General features: G+C 45.5%; 1 protein-coding gene across 1 annotated transcript; it reads left to right on the forward strand.

Moving 5' to 3' along the window:
• Window positions 1-904: 904 nt before the first annotated feature.
• On the forward strand, window positions 905-21,289 carry ccdc142 (coiled-coil domain containing 142; the record flags this gene model as incomplete). The annotated part of the gene is made up of 7 exons (XM_079268740.1): window positions 905-1,036; window positions 1,787-1,901; window positions 3,943-4,120; window positions 7,808-7,918; window positions 8,649-8,749; window positions 18,386-18,551; window positions 19,683-21,289. The coding sequence occupies 7 exons, from the start codon at window positions 905-907 to the stop codon at window positions 19,789-19,791; spliced, it is 912 nt and encodes a 303-aa protein (XP_079124866.1). The 3' UTR covers window positions 19,792-21,289.
• Window positions 21,290-21,899: the final 610 nt, after the last annotated feature.

Here is a 21,899-nt window from a genome sequence, read left to right on the forward strand (position 1 = left end):
GCTGCTGTTGATATTCACATTGTAACTGAACAGAGAAGCCCTTATGCTGAGCCCAGGATTATTGATGAGAGCGGGGGAGTCTGTGGAAGCTAACATTGGTGACAACAGACACGTACTTGCAAATACTGTAGCTATGTGCAAATTTGATATCTAATCACAATCATGATCTGTTCTGATTACCAGGAAAAGAGACTTTTTCTATCGTGCAGACATAGTTAACAGGGGATTCACTAGAGACTCAGCTTGACAGGAGGGCAATAAGCTGAGGAGGCTTGACTTGGTAAGCCATATGTATGTAGTGCCGCTTGAACACAGACTGGCCAATCATATGACCAGGGCCCGACAACTGGTGGTTTCAGATTGTCCTAATTTTCCTTCATCCAGTAGCCAAAGTGAAGTGCAGTCAATGAGCCTCTCTCTCTCTCTCTCTCTCTCTCTCTCTCTCTCTCTCTCTCTCTCTCTCTCTCTCTCTCTCTCTCTCTCTCTCCTCTCTCTCTCTCTCTCTCTCTCTCTCTCTCTCTCTCTCTCTCTCTCTCTCTCTCTCTCTCTCACCTACAGGTTCTTCTCGCCTCTTTCCTTCCAGGCTCCCTCTCCAGAGACAGACTGTTAGCTTGGTGTTAGCCACAGTGCAGCTGTCGATGGTCTGGGTCATGTCCAAGGCTTACCAGTTCCTCTCTTCATGGAGCCTCAACAAGTTCCTGCTCATCACACATGGAGACCTCAAAGTATGTTACTCCTTAATATCAACCTTGATGAAGACACCACTTTGACAACATAGTTGACACAGTTCACAAGCTGATTGATACGACTCATGTACTACTGTCAGGCCTTTTAGCCCTGAAATGAAATCAGCAGCAGTTTGTGATGTGTCCTTTCTCTGCAGATGCTGAGGGAGTCAATAGAGATGATGGTGCATCAGACAAAGTCCCTGATGATGAATTCAGATCGTAACCAACATTCCACTCTTCATCACCACAACCAGCTTCTGCTGAGGCAGCAACTTGAAGGACTGGACAGGGCTGTATCCGAGCTGCAGGTCAACTGAATGGTTTATTCTACACAACCGTAGTAGAAAGTGACTCCTCTTCAATTTGTATTTCAAAGAAGAGAATTGTATCCAGCAACATATCAGCTGTGTTTGACTGTTTACCCACAGCTGAGTGTCAACTGACAAAAACATGATACATGAAGCGGTATAGAAATACAGCAGAATCTTATTTTCTTTCAATTGTGGATTACTGAAGGAATATAAAATTGGAAGATGAAATTTCTGCTGCGGTTGCTGGAAAGAGGTGAGGTGGTCATTAATATAGAAATCTCCCAGATACCCTTTCTCCAAGTTGTGAAGACTAGGTCAAATAATTATTATTAATATCTTACAGAAAAAGTGTGTGCAATAGTCCAACTTCTCTTTCCCTTTTTTCTCTCTCTCTCTCTCTCTCTATGTAATTGTCTCAAAACCTCAATCAAAGCATTGCATGTAGAAAAGATATTTGATACAGCGTTGGATATATGTCATCAAATTAGCACAATATAATGCCCCTCATTGATGCTACATCAATGTAAATACAAGCCACCGCTAATACAATCAATACGACTAATTAACAGAGAGCCAAGTAGCCGACAGAGTTTGTTCATTCCAGCTGTACCAATAGGCAGACCTGTAACGTGCGTGTTTATGCATAATGTTTGAAAGTTTCTTTCATTCTGCCAGCATGAATGTGGCATTATGCAATCCAAAGAATGTGGATGTCACTGATCCTGATGCCTCTGTTGTTTCCGCCAGACCTTCTCCTCTCTGGTGCTGAAGACCTTCTCCAGCGACTGCAAGCGGATGTCAGGGGAGATCTTTAAACAGACCATGCCTTCTGCTGTACACTGGAGACCCAGTCTCAGGACAGGTACTCTGTTAATGCTCTGTCTATGTAGAAACTCACACAACAGATATTTGCTGATCAGACTAAAACTAAGGAAGACGCTCTGTTTATTGCTTTGACACACATATTGGATGGGTTTGTATATAAACTATACAGTAGATTCATCTTCAAAGTTCATTTGTACAAAAAGGATGGAAAGTGGAAACCTCAACAGACTCTGAAAGATGCATTCTAAATGTTTAATGAATACATTATTTGGGGTGTTTAAAGGGACATTGGAGGGGACTTCGTGGCATCTAGCGATGTGGTTGTAGATTGCAGCCAACTGAAAACCCCTCTGTTCACTCCTCCCTTTCCACTGTGTCAGAGAACGGTGGCCCTCAGGTAAGGCTCTCTCTAGAGCCAGTGTTTGGTTTGTCTGTTCTGGGCTACTCTAGTGGTGCAACATGGTGGACTTCCTGAAGAGCTCCCTGTGTCGATATGAAGGGATCATTCTCAGGTGACGAAAACACAACGATTCTTAGTTTCAGGTGATTATACACGAATGAATTACAGTTAAACAAATCTATAAATCCCCCTAAATCCTACACACGGCTCCTTAAAGGGAATGTACATATTTGGAAATGGCCCTTCCTCAACTTCAGACAACAATCATAAGGTCACATACAGGCACTGAAAACTCACCCTCAGGAGATAGCTTCCACTGATCTCTGACCAGCTCTTGTGTTGTGGTCAGAAACACAATACCATGGGAGGATGCAGTAGAAACGATTCAAAAAAATGTGTAGATATACAGAGCTGGCTGCAGAGGGCGGGAGCTTGGCTGGAAACCAAATGCACATCCTCTGGAGGTTGGCTGTAGGGATTTTGTAGGCAGATGACTTTTGTCCCTGTTAAGCGAGCTGGGTAGAAGAGGGTGGAGCCCCAAACACGGAGCGAAAGACATGGCAGACACTGCAGCCATTCCAGTGAGTGTGGAGTGTGGGTTAACATTAAGGAGAGTGAGCGGCGCAAAGTTAATCAAAGCACAGAATTCCTAAACTTATAATGTTAACTGGTGATGTTCTATCAATCCATCACGTTTTTTTATGAAGCACATTCAAAAACAACCCCCAGTGACCAAAGTGCTGTACAGACCACAGCAGGTAGCTAAAGTCACAAAAATAAGAAACACCAACACATGGGCACAAATATACAAGACATAGGCATAAGCACGAGTCCAAAAACGCCAGAGAGTGAAAGTGTGTTTTGAGCCTGGACTTGGAGTCAATGGAGGGGCTTTCTGTTCCACAGTCTAGGGCTGCAACAGCAAAGGCCCGGTCCCTGAGGGAGCTGAAGGGGTTAGGAGGTCTTGGATAGAAAAGGGCTTACTAGACAAACAGGAGAACCATAAAACCAATTCTAAACCGTACCGGCAGTGGAGAGAGATCAGAATAGGGGTAATATGCTTCCTCTTGTGGGTGCCTGGCGGCGGCGTTTTGGACCAGTTCCATGTGAGACAGGGACGACTGACCAATCTCAGTACACAGGGAGTTGCAGTAGTCCAAGCTGGAGAATATGAAGGCACAGATGACCTGCTCACGTTCTTTAAATGTGAGGAGTGTATGGTGTGTTGCATGCTGGGATGAGCTAGCTAAGGAGGAGTAGTTTGTTTGGTTTGTCTGCTGATGACCCTGTAGAGCTGCCTGCCTCTTACACACACATACAGTATAACTTCCTATTGTTCTTTATTTGGTAAAACAGGTCAACATAATCCATGAAAAGTGTCTCCTAACAGATGGGACGCTACCTCGTGGCTTTTAATAAGACTAGTGGACCCAGTAGATTTATTGCAGCACAGTCTGATACCCAATGCACGGCCTATCCATACATAGGTCAAAACATCATTTAACCTTATAATAGGAATCAAAAATCAGTGTAAGAATTTACCGTACTTTATTTAGATGGCACTTTTCAAAACAAAGTTGCTTTACATAACAAATACTGGGCTTCCAAAGGAACACTCACACAACTTTTGGCACATTTCACTGTGTACTGACAATTGTGTATTACTCTGTTTGCTCAGGTTTTCCCAGCAGCCCCAGTGAGTATGCATCTTTGGCAGCTCAGACTGTGATTGGTCAGGTTTTAGAGGGTGTGGCACCATTGTCTGATGATGCCTGTGTCCAAGCGCTGAGTATAACAATGACGGCTTTCATGGAGGCGTGGATGGAACACATCCTGAAACAGAGGATCAAATTCAGGTATTTGTATTCATATGGTCATACATTGATGTCTACCAGTGTTGAAGAATATCACCAAAGAGATGAAGAATACCTTGTGCTGGGGCAGCACTGTAGCCTAATGCTGCGTTCACACCGGTCGCGTTGATTTTTTGACGCGCGTCGAGATTACATACAAAGTCTATGCACAGACGCGATGAGACTGGCGCGCCGCGATTTTGCGATGGCGCGTTGGACGCGTTATTGCAGTGCGGTGGAGGCGGTGGACGCGTTGGACGCCGCAAAATCGCCAGCGAGTTGAAATTTTTCAACTTCAGCGACATAATCGCGTGACGCTGTGGCGCGATAGCCTATCAGCGTTGAGTTGCTCCCCCTGTCATTACTGGCTTCCTGCCGTTGTTGAATCAGGAAATAAATCCTGTAGCCGTCTGTGTTCACCCAGAGCTCTACAATACCTCATATCAACAGAGACCGGACCAACCTATGTGTATACATGTGTGTGTGTAAACCATATGGTACAAACAATGAATAGCCGCTGCCGTATTTACGTCTACGTGACGTTATTGAGTGCTGGTGGAGCTGCTACGATGTTAGCATAGCCTAGCACCGATCCATCAGAGCTCCATTGAGAAGACAAGTAACCTACAAATCGGCATCATTACGTAGTTATTTCGGAGTCCCTTTTTGTCGGTTTATTGCCGTTGAATCACAGCCAAATCAGTTTATTTTGTGTTCCTACAGCTGTAGTAAACAGCGACCGGTGGCTTGCTAGACAGTGAATACAGCTCGATACAATCCACGGAGCTCCTCTGAACAACATTATGAACCAGACATGACGGCGTTTGGCATTCCGATGTTTGAGGGACTTCCACAACACGTACAAAGCAGCAATTGTCCTTATTCCTTTCACGGTTGACAGCGGAAATAAATGGCGGCCAGATGGAGGCTTCCAGGACGATAAACCACGCCCCCTCTCCGGCGCTACGAGATTTTGCGGCGTCTGGTGTGAACACGACCGGCGGCGCGTTGGACGCGATTGTGCAGTGCGTCAAAAAATCAACGCGACCGGTGTGAACACGGCATAATGCTGCGTTCACACCGGTCGCGTTGATGTTTTGACGCGCGTCGAGATTACATACAAAGTCTATGCACAGACGCGATGAGACTGGCGCGCCTCGATTTTGCGATCCCGCGGCGCGTTGGACGCGTTATTGCAGTGCGGTGGACGCGTTGGACGCCGCAAAATCGCCAACGCGTGAGTTGAAATTTTTCAACTTCAGCGACATAATCGCGTGACGCTGTGGCGCGATAGCCTATCAGCGTTGAGTTGCTGCCCCTGTCATCACTGGCTTCCTGCCGTTGTTGAATCAGGAAATAAATCCTGTAGCCGTCTGTGTTCACCCAGAGCTCTACGATACCTCATATCAACAGAGACCGGACCAAACTGTGTATACATGTGTGTGTGTAAACCATACGGTACAAACAATGAATAGACGCTGCCGTATTTACGTCTACGTGACGTTATTGAGTGCTGGTGGAGCTGCTACGATGTTAGCATAGCCTAGCACCGATCCATCAGAGCTCCATTGAGAAGACCAGTAACCTACAAATCTGTATCATTACGTCGTTATTTCGGAGTCCCTTTTTGTCGGAGAAGACAAGTACAAATCTGCATCATTATGTAGTTATTTCGGAGTCCCTTTTTGTCGGTTTATTGCCGTTGAATCACAGCCAAATCAGTTTATGTTGTGTTCCTACAGCTGTAGTAAACAGCGACCGGTGGCTTGCTAGACACAGTGAATACAGCTCGATACAATCCACAGAGCTCCTCTGAACAATATTATGAACCAGACATGATGGCGTTTGGCATTCCGATGTTTGAGGGACTTCCACAACACGTACAAAGCAGCAATTGTCCTTATTCCTTTCACGGTTGACAGCGGAAATAAATGGCGGCCAGGTGAACGGCTTCCAGGACGATAAACCACGCCCCCTCTCCGGCGCTATGAGATTTTGCGGCGTTTGGTGTGAACACGACCGGCGGCGCGTTGGACGCGATTGTGCAGTGCGTTGGACGCTTTTTTGCAGTGCGTCAAAAAATCAACGCGACCGGTGTGAACGCAGCATAATGGTTAAAGAGCCAATCTAGCCTACACATAACAGCACATTCATGGTCTGACCCCCAGCCTCTCCATGTTTCCTGTCTATCCATATCTGATCACCCAGGTGTGCCGAATGAGAAATCCCACTTGATCATACATTGGAGGCGTGTGGCTCATTGTTTGTTATTAAACACTATGTAAGGGCAGCTGTTGCCATGTGCAAATACCTCAGAATTGGAGAGATGCCACCACAAAAAGGGCTGTAAGAAGAACACAGACAGCGAGACTGATTGATGGCTTGATTGATTTTTATTGATGCCAAATTGTGAAGTGGTAGAACAGTAGCAGCGAAATCAAGGTACTGTTAAATCAACTTCAATAAAGTAAACATGATTTTTCAGAGTGTCAGCACTGGTGTTGCAGGAAAATCAAAAACCATAGAATAGAAGTATGTAAGCCATTCAGAAGCTGGACACGAGCAATCATCAAAGGGTTTCATAGTCTTCGTCCGCAGCCTTGCCTATCGTAGCGTTAGCACTTCTATTGTAAGCTAGCTACTGCAGGTATACTGAATGTCTACACATGCTGCTTTATCTTTTTAATGATTGTAACAGTGAATAAAGACCTACCGAGCATGAGAGGAACAGTGTTGTTCCTTCATTTCATTGTCTTCTGTCTCGATCACCAGGTGATGTGCTGGTTCACTTTCACACTGAGAAATCACTTTCTGTTTTACCAAAGAATTCAATAAAAAGAATTCGTTCGTGCATTTAGTGGCAGTTTGAGCTTCATGGTAACTCAGCTTGACAGAGTAGCAGCGGGGGGCGGGGCTTAGCCAAGGGTCAATTGGGATCAATGGACCAGTTGTATTTCTTAGGCCCACAAATTAAATAATCCAATCAAAAGGAAGTTAGGATTTTATTGTCACATACATTGTTACACATACATGAAATTTGACTTCTGCATTTGACCCATCCCTGGATATAGGGAGCAGTGGGCTGCCATTGATTGGCGCCCGGGGAGCCGGGCGTTCAGTGTATTGCTCAGGTACACTTCGACACGTGACACGTCCCAGTCGGGGATCGAGCCGTTGACCTTCCGGTTCCCAGACGACCTCTTAATCCAGTGCGCCACTGTTGCCCCCCAAATATAATTACTCTAAAAGATATGATCATCTTAATTTGATTATTTGATATTCATTTGTTTTTTGTGTTGTGGACTATGAAAACAAGATGTTTTTTCTTATCTTAAGAGTGCTCTGGATGGTAAAATGTTCTCTTACCTAAGACTAGAGCAAAACTAAGAAAACATTGGTGACTCCCAGAAATCAGTGGGTGGTAACGAAATAATAACAAATCGTGGATACAAACAAACTTGGTACTTTGTTCATTTATTGCTTCCTGCATGAGGTCCAATGTGACCGCATGAAAATGTATAATAATGTAAAAAATATAAAGCATCATTTCAGTAACGACTAGAATGAGAAAATGTTCATGAAAACATGGGTCAGTCTGTTTCTGCCAACAAAACACTATTTTGTCGTTGTTTGATTTGTTTTGTGTGTGAGTGAGAACTGCTGACATGTAGTTCTGTTGCTCCTCCTCAGTGTGCAGGGAGCTCTCCAGCTGAAGCAGGACTTTGATTCCATAAGAGAGTTGATCCAGTCTGACCAATACGGCCTGTCAGCTGAACTCCACCAACGGCTGCTCAGCCTCCGGTATGACATCATGCCTTTCAACTCTCTGTTCATGCTGTAGTGTCATGGTCTGTGTCTCATTGAACTGTTCAACGAACCAATGTCTTTACTTGTTTTCAAATCCATCACACCTACATATTTGTGAAAGTTTCACAGCTGTGCCATGTGCCACGCATTTTTTGCTTTAGTGGGAACTGACTTCATGTTTAACATATGTTGTTTAACACCTGACTGCTAGCTCTTTGGCTTGACTCTCTTTTGGGTCACTTAACAAGTCAAGACAATTTAAAAAGCATGAGAAAATGTCACATTTCTTGGTGTTTTAAAAAAGTATTTTATTTGACTGTTGACCTGTGTAAACTTAAGCTCCACCAGTGGTTTGGAATGGTATACACTAAGTGGGTGTGGTCATTGCTCCCGTAGCTGTGACTGCGGTGTATGAATGGGTGAGCCCTGATGGGAAGGTGGAACTTGCATGCTTGCCCCTGTCATCAGTGAATGAATGGGTGTGAATGGGTGAGTGATGACATGGAGTGTTAAAGAGCTTTGAGCAGTTGGAAGACTAGAAAAGAGAAATACAAGTACAGTGCATGTACCATCAAGTAGAGATAAACATGTTCTGCTACTGTTGATGTTCTCTCGGATGCAGTTCTTCCAATAGCAAAGTGATGTGGGAGACAACCCTGTGCCAGTAAAAGCTCCCACAGCACTTTTGGTAAGCAGGTTGGGTGATCCTTCTCTCTGTCTGCAGGGTGTTTCAGCAAGTGGACTCAGCAGTGGTGTGCCTGCTCCAGCAGCCGCAGGCCAAACCATACCTGCAGTCCAGAGCCTGGGAACCTTTCAAACGCTGCTGTGAGTACCACACCACTCTGTCAGAAAGTCGCCCTAATGAAGCCACATTTTAAACCTGAGTTACACTTAATAATCGTGATCATTAGGGGTGTAACGGTTCACAAAATTCACGGTTTGGTTCGGTACGATACAGTGGAGCCACTGAATACACCCAGTCAGAGGAACCCGGACTTGATGTGATTCCTCCCGGCCCCGGTGCGACGGATGCGGCTGTGATATCGGTGACTGGTGCAAACACGCTGGAGCCCTTACCTCTCCAACTTGATACCAGGTGGGTGGACGGGGGAGCCGTATTTCAGGAGCCGGTGCACAGTTCTACGCCATCGAGGAGAAGCTGGGCTGAAGTGGTCCGTGGCAGTGAGAAACACCCAGACTGGAATGATCTTCACCCTAGTTTGGTCATCTCAAACTGCTTCGGACCGCTTGGTGACGTGGCTCCGGTGCACCCGGCGGACACGGTTCGGCCTGCAGGTGACTTTGCTTCGGTGTCTGCTTCTGCAGTGCCATCCTCACCTGTGGCTGCTGGAGACGCTGACGCTGCCTGTGGCCCACCTGCTTTGCCTGACATGCGGTTCCAGTCCTCATCCTCTTCCTCCAGGAGAAAACTTCTAAAAGAGGCAGTTTTGCAACGGTCCGGTGGTGTCCACTGTTTGTCGGCAGAGAAGGCACCCAGTGGGTCAAGTCCCACTTCCCGGTCCAAGCCAACAACTACCCGGACTGAAGCACCGCAGACCGGGCCACAAATACAACATTCGTTGCCCCTTCACCTCGGCCCTCAGTTACCATCCATTTGCCCGCTCTTCCCTCCTGCAACCCTCATTGTTGGTGACTCCGTGGTTAGAGGCGTTCGCTTTTTTAACGCGGGCACTTGCTGCTTTCCCGGTTCGACTGTTCCAGACATTCTGGCGAATCTCCAATCACTTCTGCCAAAGCTCCCCTCTTCAGTAAACAGACTCAACGTGCACATTGGAACTAATGACACAGCCAGACAACACTCTGAACTGACAAAAAAGGACTTTAACCATCTTCTGGAGTTTCTTGGAAAATCAGGAAAGGAAGTGTTTCTATCTGGCCCCATTCCGACTCTTGGCCACGGGTCCGTTCGTTTTAGCAGGATCCGCACACTCAACACCTGGCTCCAGGCCGCTTGCAGGGCTCACAATGTGGGTTTAATCGATAACTTTAACTTGTTTTAGAATCGTCCCAGCCTCTACGCAAGAGACAGTTTACACTTGAACAAAGCCTACTACTCTCTCCCTAGCCTCTACCGTAACTTCCACTCCACGACCCATGAACATTCCCGTGAGAATCACAGACTCGTGCTCACGCCCTAGTTATGGTCGGGTTCGAGGTGTTGCACGAGTGATCCGTCCTATTGCACATACCCCCAAAGCTTCCTGTGCTGATGACGACAGTGTCTTCCCCCATCAAAATGTGTCTGATTAATGCATGCTCTGTAACAAACAAGACTCACATTTTAAATGACTTGTTCACAAGTCATAATTTGGCTTTTTTATTTCTAACTGAGACCTGGCAACGGAATATAGAATGCATCCATTTCAATGAACTCTGCCCTGTGGACTGTTCTTATGTTGGGACACCGCGTCTGACAGGCCGCGGTGGAGGCCTCGCCGTGGTCTGGAAGAATCAGTTTTCCTGCCAATTGGGGAGCACAGAATCCTATGCTACTTTTGAACTGCAGCTCACTAAAGTGGGCCAGCTAAAGCCGTTTTACTGTTTTTTAATTTACCGACCTCCAGGTCCTGCAGGTCAGTTTTTATCAGAGTTCACAGACTTTCTGACCTCTATTATCAAGCTAGACAAAGTGCTTCTGGTTGGTGATTTTAATCTGCATATCAATGATGCCTCAGACTGTATTCCTGCTGAGTTTCTCAATATTACTGAATCTTTTAATTTCACGCAACATGTTTCTGGCACCACTCACAGGGGTGGTCACACATTGGACCCTGTGTTCTCTCTGGGTCTTGATATTGATAATACCCGTTGTGAGGACCTATTGATCAGTGACCATAAATGTATTTTCTTTGATCTTTCTGTCAATGCTGACCCCTTGTGTCTGAAACAAACATTCCACTCCTGCATTATTACTCAGAGTACAGCTGATCAGTTCTCTATGCACTTCTGCTGTGATATCAATACAAACCTCAATGATGTTGAACTCTTGATACAATCATTTAATGAACATTGCACCACTTTGCTGGATAAAGTGGCACCTCTTAAGGAAAGGACCAGGGCTGCCTGCAACACTTCTCCGTGGATGACAGACGCTGTCTGCAGCCTGAGACGGAAGTGTCGCAGGACAGAGCGGCTCTGGAAAGCCACTGGGCTAGAAGTGCATCGCTCATATCTCAAGGACCTCAGAGTTTCCTTTAATACTGGAGTAAAGGAAGCTAGAACTGCTTATTTTGCCAACTTAATTGTGTCAAACAGAATCTTGGGATTTCTCTCTGAGGAAGAGATTAAGAGAATTGTTTCACTGTCTGTCTCTACATTACCATGCTGTTCTGTTGACGATTTCAACAAATTCCTTACCTATTTTAATGATAAGGTAACATGTATTAGGTCTGGCATTCAGCCTGGGATTTGTTCATCGACATGTAGCTCCTCGCAATCTCCTACTGTTCTGGATTCTTTCCAGCCTATCAGCCTTCAAGACCTGATGGACTTAATTAACAAAACAAAGCCATCATCTTGCCCTCTGGATATAATACCATCCTCTCTATTTAAGAAAGTTCTGCTAATTATTGGCCCTGCAGTAACATCCATTATCAATTCCTCATTGTCTACAGGAATTGTCCCTTCCTATTTCGAACATGCCACTATCCAGCCCATATTAAAGAAACCAAACTTAGATCCAGCTTTGCCCATGAACTACAGGCCCATATCAAAACTGCCTTTCCTGTCCAAAATCTTAGAGAAAGTAGTGGCCAAACAACTTACTGCTGCACTGGAGAGGCACAACATGTACAACGAATTCCAGTCTGGGTTTCGCAGACAACACTCTCCTGAAACTGCTCTCCTGAAGGTTTCAAATGACATTCTCATGTGTGCTGATGCAGGTGACTGCTCTGTGTTTGTTCTTCTGGACCTCAGTTCTGCATTTGACACTGTAGACCATAACATCCTGATTAAGAGGCTACGTGATTGGGTTGGCATATCTGGCATAGCGTTAGACTGGTTTACATCTTACCTCAATGGCAGAAGTTTCAATGTCTCTGTGGGTGATTTTGTGTCTGTTACCTCTCCACTGTCTTGTGGTGTACCGCAGGGCTCGGTTCTGGGGCCTCTGTTATTTTCCCTTTATCTGTTACCTTTGGGGCCGATTTATAAAAAGTTACAATGTGTCCTATCATTTATATGCAGATGATATTCAACTCCATCTGTCATTCAAACCCAGCGAGGCCTTCACATTAACTAGGCTCCTGGACTGTGTCAATGCCATCAGAGACTGGACGGCAGAAAACTGCTTACAACTCAACGACACTAAGACGGAGGTCCTAGTTATTGCTCCAGAGGAGTTTGTCCCCATGTCAGGCAGAGTATTGGTCCACTCTCCTCTGCTGCCCATTGCAACCTGCGCAATCTAGGGATGTTCTTTGATCGATCCATATCGTTTGACCCTCATGTTAAGCAGCTGTCCAGATCATGTTTCTTCCATCTAAGAAATATCAGTAAACTGTAGGGGTGTAACGATTCATAAAATTCACGGTTCGGTTCGGTACGTTTCGGTGCAGTAGAAAACTATAAATGCCAGAGAAATGTACTTTATTTTAAAATATATTTACTCATTACAACTAACATCATAAAGTTATTCTTTGACTTTGAACAATGATAGAACTATACCTGAGTGACCCATCTTCTGGGGTGTCTTCTTAGCAACACATAAGCATAAAAAACAAAAACTGCTCCTTAATGTTATGTAGTATTGTTGCTTACATTTTTTATTTATTTATTTTTTTTTTTTCAAACTTATTGGGTTCGTCATGCGTACCGAACCGTGAGCCTCGTACCGAACGGTTCAATACGAATACGTGTATTTTTACACCCCTAGTAAACTGAGATCTGTATCAACACCTGAACTAGAGATGATCATACACACATTTATCTCCTCTCGCATTGACTACTGCAACTCACTTTTTACATCACTCATTGTATCTGCTCTTAACCGTCTGCAGGTCATCCAAAACGCTGCCGCCAGATTACTCACCAGGACAAATCGACGGTCTCGCATCACCCCCGTACTCCGATCTCTCCACTGGCTCCCTGTAGCATCTCGGATACACTTCAAAATTCTCACCATCACTTACAGAGCACTTCACGGTCAGGCCCCGACTTATGTAGCTGATCTACTTCGCCCCTATTCACCTGACCGCACTCTCAGGTCAAACGCTCTAGGTCTTCTGTCAGTCCCACGCACACGATTTAAGAGCCGTGGTGGCCTTTGAGGCAGTGGCCCCGAGGCTCTGGAATGCTCTGCCTGCAACTCTGGGCCTCGCAGATACTGTGGATACTTTTAAAAAACAGCTCAAAACCCACCTTTTTAGGCTGGCGTTTGAGTAAAAACCCATGTCCTAGACCTGCTCTTAAAATATGTAATTTATTGACCCTAGGGTCACATTGTGTTTTTTATGCTTTTAACTTTCTCCTCTGTTAAGCACTTTGTGATGTTATGTCTGTGAAAAGCGCTCTAAAAATAAATTTCATTCAAATTTCATTAATTTCAAGATGGATTATAAAGCCTAACTAGAAAATTCCTAAAGAAATTTTGACAGTGTGGCTTCTACTGCCCGAAGAAATCGCAACATATACACACGCCAATGTTACCGGTCGCGTCATTCAGGTTCAATTGAGATAGCGCTACTCTCTTTTCTGCATTTTAGATTCATACTCTTGGATTGAAACTTGTATTTGTGAGGCTTTTATTTTGAAAGGGTGGGACTGGGTGGGGGAGAGAGGGGGAGAGGAGACAGAATCATAATGTTTGACACTATAATGAGAGGCTTCATCACAAGCATTCCAGTTGGAATTCATTCTGTGGGGCTTTTAATTTGTAATGGGGTGAGAGGGGAAAAGTCCTAAAAAGACCTGAATGACTGTATGATAGAGAGAGATACAGAGAGGGAGAGAGAGACAGACAGAAAGATAGACAGAGAGGAGAGAGAGACTGAGTGAGACAGGCAGACAGACAGTTAGATGGACTGAGTGAGTGGGAGAGAGAGAGAGAGCCTGCGTGTGTGTGTGTAACTGGTTGCCATCGCGAGGACGCACCAGGTGTTAGAGGCAGACTGATTAAGAAACATTACAGTAAACAGTGATTTTGAACAAAACCCCGAACTCCTTTTAACAAATTAGCAGGAGTCTGAATGCCAAAATATGGATACCGTGAGACAGATAAGACTGCCAAACGCGCTGATGTGTTTTTTATGTTTATGGTGTTAATAATGTTGCAGAGCAACAGACAAAACTGGTACCGTCTGCGTTCTTTGAGAAATTAGTGGTGAGATTTAACATGGCGTCCAATGGAGCAGTTGGTTGGAGTTCATGTCGCTCTGCGGCTCTTACAGCCAAATGTGTAAGTCCGTTGGATTCCACAGACATCTGTGTGCGACAGCACAACATTTCCAAGGTTTTTGGCGAAAATGGTGTTTGAAGAGTAAAAATTGTGGGCGCTGGAGCAATTTGTTTAGAAAAATCACAGAAGATTGTCCTGCTCCACTCCACTCCTGATTCCGGACTCAGCGCTCCAGCTGGCTGGCTTCCAGCTGTTCAGAGCGGACCGCAACACGGAGCTCTCAGGCAAATCGAAAGGTGGAGGGATCTGTTTTTACACCAACAGTGGCTGGTGCAACGATGTGTCAGTGATTATTCAGCACTGCTCTCCTGATCTGGAATATTTTATCATCAACTGCAAACCCTTTTACTCCCCACGTGAGTTCGCTTGATTCATTCTGATCAGTGTTTACATTCCGCCGCAGAGCAACGTGCAGGCAGCACAGCGCTCGCTCGCCGACCAGATACTGTGTGTGGAGTGAACCTACCCGGACTCTCCAGTTATTGTCCTTGGTGACTTTAACAAAGGAAACCTCAGCCATGAACTCCCTAAATACCGTCAGTTTATTAAATGCCCTTCCAGAGAGGAGAGCATTCTGGACCACTGCTACACCACAATCAGCGGGGCATATCACGCCGTCCCTCGTGCTGCACTGGGACTCTCTGACCATGCCATGGTCCATCTGATTCACTCATACAGGCAGAAACTCAAGCTCTGCAAACCTGTGGTGAGGAAATTCAAGAAGTGGACCAGTGAGGCTCTGGAGGATCTTCGGGCGTACTGTACAGACTGGGATGTATTCAGGACTGCTACCAACAGTCTGGATGAGTACACAGAGGCTGTAACTTCATATATCAGCTTCTGTGAGGACAGCTGTGTTCCATCAAGCACCACGGTGAGTTATAACAACAACAAACCCTGGTTCACAGCAGAACTCAGGAAGCTAAGGCTGCAGAAAGATCAGGCTTTTAGGAGTGGGGACAAGGACTGATATAAAGAGTCAAAATACAGGTTTAGCAAGGCAGTGAGAGGTGCTAAACGACTGTACTCGGAGAAACTGCAACATCAGCTCTCAGCCAACGACTGTGCTTCTGTCTGGAGAGGTCTCAGACAGATTACCAATTATAAGCCTAAAACCCCCCACTCCATGAATGACATCCGCCTGGCAGACGAGCTGAGTGAGCACTACTGTCGCTTTCAAAGACAATGGGACAGTCCTGACTCCATCCCCCACAGCCCCATCAACCAACAACAGACCACCAGCCCCCCCTCCCCCAGCTCAGCAGGGGCCCATGCCTATGTACCACCCATTCCAGCGCCCCTCCCACCCCCAGTGACGACTCTCTATTCAGGAGAGAGATGTAAATAGGCTTTTTAAAAAACCGAATCCCCACAAAGCAGCTGGCCCAGACTTGATCTCCCCCTCCACCCTGAAGTACTGTGCTGACCAGCTGTCTCCGGTGTTTACAGACATTTTCAACACCTCACTGGAGACTTGCCATGTACCAGCCTGCTTCAAGGTCTCCACCATCATCCCTGTCCTTAAAAAAACAAGGATCACAGGACTTAGTGACTACAGGCCCGTCGCCCTGACCTCTGTGGTCATGAAGTCTTTTGAGCACCTTGTCCTGTCCCATCTAAAAACCCTCACCGACCCACTCCTGGACCCCCTGCAGTTCGCCTACAGAGCCAACAGGTCTGTAGACGACGCAGTCAACAAGGCCCTTCATTCAATCCTCCAGCATCTGGACTTCCTGGGAACCTACGCCAGGATCCTGTTTGTGGACTTCAGCTCTGCCTTCAACACCATCATCCTGTCTCTGCTGCATGACAAGCTCTCCCAGCTGCACGTGCCCGACTCCACCTGCAAGTGGATCACAGACTTCCTGTCTGCCAGGAAGCAGCACGTCAACCTGGGAAAATACATCTCAGCCTCCCGGACCATCAGCACCGGCTCCCCCCAAGGCTGCGTTCTTTCCCCTCTTCTCTTCTCCCTGTATACCAACAGCTGCACCTCCAGTCACCAGTCCGTCAAGCTCCTGAAGTTTGCGGATGACACTACCCTCATTGGACTCATCTCTGGTGGGGATGAGTCCGCCTACAGGTGGGAGACTGACCATCTGGTGACCTGGTGCGGTCTGAAGAACCTAGAGCTCAACGCTCTAAAGACAGTGGAGATGGTTGTGGATTTCAGGAAGAACGTAGCCTCACCAGCCCCTATCACTCTGTGTGACTCCCCCGTCGACGTGGTGGAGTCCTTCTGCTTCCTGGGCTCCATCATATCCCAGGACCTCAAGTGGGAGCTGAACATCAGCTCCATCACCAAGAAGGCTCAGCAGAGGATGTACTTCCTGAGGCAGCTGAAGAAATTCAACCTGCCAAAGACAATGTTGGTGCATTTCTACACAGCCATCATTGAGTCCATCCTCTGCTCCTCCATCACGGTCTGATACGCTGCAGCCACTGCCAAGGACAAGGGCAGACTGCAGCGCATCAATCGCTCTGCTGAGAGGTGATTGGCTGCAATCTGCCGTCCCTCCAGGACCTGTTCGCTTCAAGGACCCTGAAGCGAGCACGAAAGATTGTTGCCGACCCCTCCCACCCTGGTCATGATCTGTTTGTGCCCCTTCCATCTGGCAGGAGGCTGCGGTCCATCAGAACTAAGACCTCACGCCACACAAACAGTTTCTTCCCGTCGGCAGTCGGGCTCATTAACAGAGCCCGGGTCCCCCACTGACTCTGTCATCCCCAGGACATTTCCTTCTGGTCTCTCCCCTGCACATCCCTGTCTCTCTATTTAAACACACTCGCCACTGTCTCTATTTAAACACACGTCACTTTTAACATGTCATACACTTCACTTGGTTTACAGTCCTGTTATCTGTTTTTGTGTGCACTTTATTCCATATCCTATATTACATATCTTATTGTACATTTCAAATATGTTTCTATTTCCTGCACTGTGCTGACTGTTTTTGACAGTTAAATGTTATTTGATAGTTTGTTATTTTGATGGTTAAATGTTATTGTTGTTGTTGAATATTATGCACCTTCCGCCACGACAAATTCCTTGCAGGTGAAAACTTGCTTGGCAATAAACGGTTCTGATTCTGATGATTCTGATGACTCTGACGGTTATGCTCTCACTCTAGCTCTTAACGAGCTGCGCAATACACACCCAAAATTCTCCTGAAACTTAATCTGTGACTTCATGAAAACTGTGCTAGCTATCAAAATGTCCATTTGGCTCAATAAAGTCCAGCGTTCTGTCTACGTTTTAAACTTTGAATCATGTTTCTACGTTAAAGTATGGCTCGTCAATATGGGCCCAAAGTTAAGTGTTGTTTTAGCTCTCTTCACGCCGGAACCCCATTCAAGGGAATGGAGAAATTTTGCTCAGTTTTTGGGGATTTTCGGGAAAACCGCTTGGCGAATCTCTTCGAAAAATAGAATGCACACTATTCCCGATCAGGCCGCTCGTCTTGATGTATTTTTCACGCTGCTGTTGGCAACGCTGTGTGAGGAGAAGCGCGGCAAACTTCATTTTGCTCCGTTTATCTGGGTTTTCCGGGATTTTCGGGAAAACCGCTGGGCGAATCTCTCTGAAAAATAGTTTCCGCGCTATTCCCGATCAGGCCGCACGTGTTGATGTATTTTTCACGCCGCTGTTGGCAACGCTGTGTGGGGAGAGGCACGCCAAACTTTTGGATAAAGCTGATGATTATTATTAAGCCCGATGGATAATATACAGTGTGCTTTGCCACAGGCAGTTTTCCTGCCTTGTGCCACAAAGCCACACTGAATGAGACAATGAGGCAATGATTACACTTGTCTTGGTGTCCTTGTATTGTATTTTATATATTGTTGTATCTGTTTGTTGTTTTTTTGATACTGTATGGACTCATGAGTCTGAAATAAAAGTTGATTAATCTCCCCTCACAACTCTAGAGTATTAGATTTATTTAAAAAGAAACACATTTTGGTGATAGACAACTTTGATGGATGCAGTAGATCATTGGTTTGAGTAGAGTCAGTGGCAGTGACCTCTGTGTGTGACTCTTCAGGTCCAGCCAACAGCAGAGACAGCCTTGATGCAGCAATGGGGAGCAGCATAACCAACCTGAGGTGCATGGAGGGTGAGGACCTGACTCAGTCTGATCCCTCGGTTGTGACTGCTGACGTCCCTCCAGTGAACCCATCCAGCCCTGGAGAGCCCTACCTTGCTCCAAGGTATATTTGTACAACTGTGGTTCCTCAGTGATATGGTTTGGAATAGGTATCGGGCTTAATGCCTGTCACCCCCTGAAAAGATGCAATGTGTAACTGGTTACAATTTTAGCTGAAAACAATTATAGATTGAACTAACATTATTAACAGGATGTGTTGTGTTACAGAGATATCTACTGAAATGAGAATGCTAACCAGCTAGCCCGCTCCTTCCTGTCTTGTAATATCACTTGTACCAGGAGAGGCCATAGTGAGTCACTGTAGCATCCAGTCTGAGGACGAAGACTTGGAGCTGCCCCGTGGACTTGTCAATAACTCCTCCATGGTCCATGTTGGATTATTGGATTAAATACTAATTGGCAGAAACGAGAAAAATAGTCACACCCTCGCCATGCCTGCTGCCAGGAGGCTTCTTGGCCAGAACTAGAATGCCTGGCAGCTCTGGCAGACGGATGGAGCTTTCTTCAGCAGTTAGCTTGATCGAGCCAGAGCAAACCCTCGCACCGGGAGTCTGATTCCGAGGGACTGCCCCAACTCCCCCGTATGATCAGCAAAATTTCTGTTGCCGCCAATACACAGGTTAGACCCAGTGCTCTAGCAGCCTGCTGGGACTCCCGGTGCTGGTGTTTTTGTACCTCGGAGCCGTGACATGCTCCCCTCCCTGCAAAGCATGCCCACGTAGGCAGGGTGCAGGAAACAAAAACACGAGTCATTCTCTTGTCTCTGCCACCCCAGACCCAAGCCAGTATATATATATCAAAACGTGACTGTACACGGACCGTACAGCCCCGGTTTGTGTCACAGTCACCACACAGATGGCATAAAATTATAGGCCAACGCCACACGTGAAGATTATACTCGTGTTATTTTGAGCAGTTGGGTCACATTTTGTGTGTTCTTGCCCTGCTGTAAGCTTTTTTTTAATAACTGTACATGACTGTACATGTAGATTGCATGGACCAAGTAGTAGAGGTGAAATGCTGACACCTATGTCCTTGGAGCAGGTGGCCAGGTATTACACAGGGCCCCTTTAAAATACTCAAGGTTTGTGTTATTAGAAAAGACAGACACATCTGTGCTGTTGTGATGAGATTCAATACCAAGAATTGTACTGTCTTTACTTTGTGCTCCCAGTCTAGCTCTGGGTGTTGCTCAGCGGGAATGGTTGGACCTGAGGATCCAAAGCAGTGCTCGTCGCTGGAGGCTGCCCGGTTTGCGGTGTCTCTCTAAGTCTGAACCCTGAACACACAGACCCTGCAGAGATGTCACACGCCACATGAACCTCTCTGGCTTTCTGGTTTAGTGTCAAAAAACATATTGTAGAATTAATATCCTGTAAAAAAATGGTTTTATTCTTATGGTTCAGTGTATATTTTTGCAAATAAGAGTGTTAGTCCTCTGGAGGTCATTTAAAACAAATGTATCTCGAAAATATTTCTATTTATTATGAAAACCACTTGTCTGAAAACATTATTTTTTTTTATTCCTGAATTAAATTCAGAATATCATCATCATTACTTCCTGATGAAATGTGTGTTATTTTGTACATGTACACAGTATATGGTGGCCTGGAATTGAAATGGTCTAAATCAGTGATTCTCAACTGGTGCGTGGGTCGTGGACCCGTTTTCAGTGGGTCGCGGGCCTTTGCCTGGGAAAATAAATAAATAAATATTGTGCTTTTATTTTGAAGGGGATTGTGTATGCAGCGGAGTGCCGTCTATTCACATTCCTGAACAATATTTGGCGCTAATGCCTTGTAATGCTTAGACACCCGCCATTTCACAGCATAGAAGAACACCCACACAGTTTGTTTTCATGCTAATTGAGCGAAACGCAAGTAAACATAGTTTCAAAGATTTTCTTCAAAAAAGTGGCTCAGGACAGTTGATTTCTCAGTTTCATGTTTTCATTAGAACCTGTTGCTTTTTAAAAATTTAAAATAAAGAAATTATATACACAAATACATACACAGACATACACATATACACACAGATACATACACGCTTACACACCTTTACTGGTTTAAGGTACATTCTCAGCCTTTGTGCTGTTAAAAGACGTTTCAGGCTGGGAAGAGTGGATTTCGTGAAAGTAAACGTGGTTTCAAAGATTTTCTTCAAAAAAATGGCTCAGGACAGTTGATTTAACAGTTTCATGTCATTTTCATGAATAACTGCTGTTTTCAGCACTTTACCGCTGTGAGAAATCTATGTTTAAAAGCGCTCCTAGTGCTGGATATTATGTCTCACAATATATTTACATGTAGAAGGTTTAAATTAAAAGGAGAGTTACTGAATGTATTGTGCACTGTGAGAGAAACCAGATACCTTATGACACCATCATATAAGGTAATACATGTTGCTGGGCCAGAAACGGACAGGAACGGAGGCATGCTTCAAGAGGGGGGAGAAACGGGTGCATCAGTGTCTGACCACAGACCAACAGGGCACAGAGCAGGAAGAACAGATCAGGGTTCAGCCAATCCCTGAGCTGATCGATATGGTGAAGAATGTGAAATATGAGACATTTCAGAGACTCTTCAGCGACAAAAGACTTTGAATCCCCGGAGATGGGCAGATCTCCAGACTGTCTGGCAGATACACCAGTCTGTCGGGTGGTACAGATTACATCTCAATTCCATGGAATATGTATATATGTTTTGTAATTCATAGTGTGATTCAGTTTGTAACTGCATTTGCTTTTGTTAGATATTAAATACCTTTTGATTTTAACTTGAACCAGCTGATTCGGCCTTGTTTTGCTGACCGACGAAGGAGCGGGGGGGGCTTTTCCTTTTGCTGAGAAATTCTGAACGCTGCCTAAAGATGCATTTTCACTTTTTATGCTCTTAAAAGACGTTTCAGGTCTGGAAGAGGCCAAAAGTAGATTTTCTGAAAGTAAACATGGTTTCAAAGATGTTCTTCAAAAAAGTGGCTCAGGACAGTTAGGGGTTAGGTTTGGGCAGGGACGTGGCCTCCTGGTGGAGGTCACGGGGGGCACGGGCACAAGGGGAACATTTATCGAAAAGAGATCTCGGGTGTTCTTTTATGAGGAGCATAGGTATGCTTAAAAAAAATCACCCCATAGTAAACAACCTTCTAAAATAATCCGTTTAAAATGGGTAAAGGGTTTAAAAAGAACAGCAGAGCAGACTCAGGACGGGCAACGGGAGTCGACCCTTAAAAGAAAACCCAGGATCTCCAGGGTCCGTCCCCCGGTGTGGGTTCCTGTAAAATCCATAAAAACAGGCAAACAAGGGGATAAAGGAATAAAAACAAAATCACACAGTGTTTCCTTAATATATGAATAAATAAAATATATAACAAACATAAAAAAGGGATAAATTAA

The sequence above is a fragment of the Melanostigma gelatinosum genome, assembly GCF_949748355.1.
Source record: "Melanostigma gelatinosum genome assembly, chromosome: 5".
In the NCBI taxonomy this organism is placed as follows: domain Eukaryota; kingdom Metazoa; phylum Chordata; class Actinopteri; order Perciformes; family Zoarcidae; genus Melanostigma; species Melanostigma gelatinosum.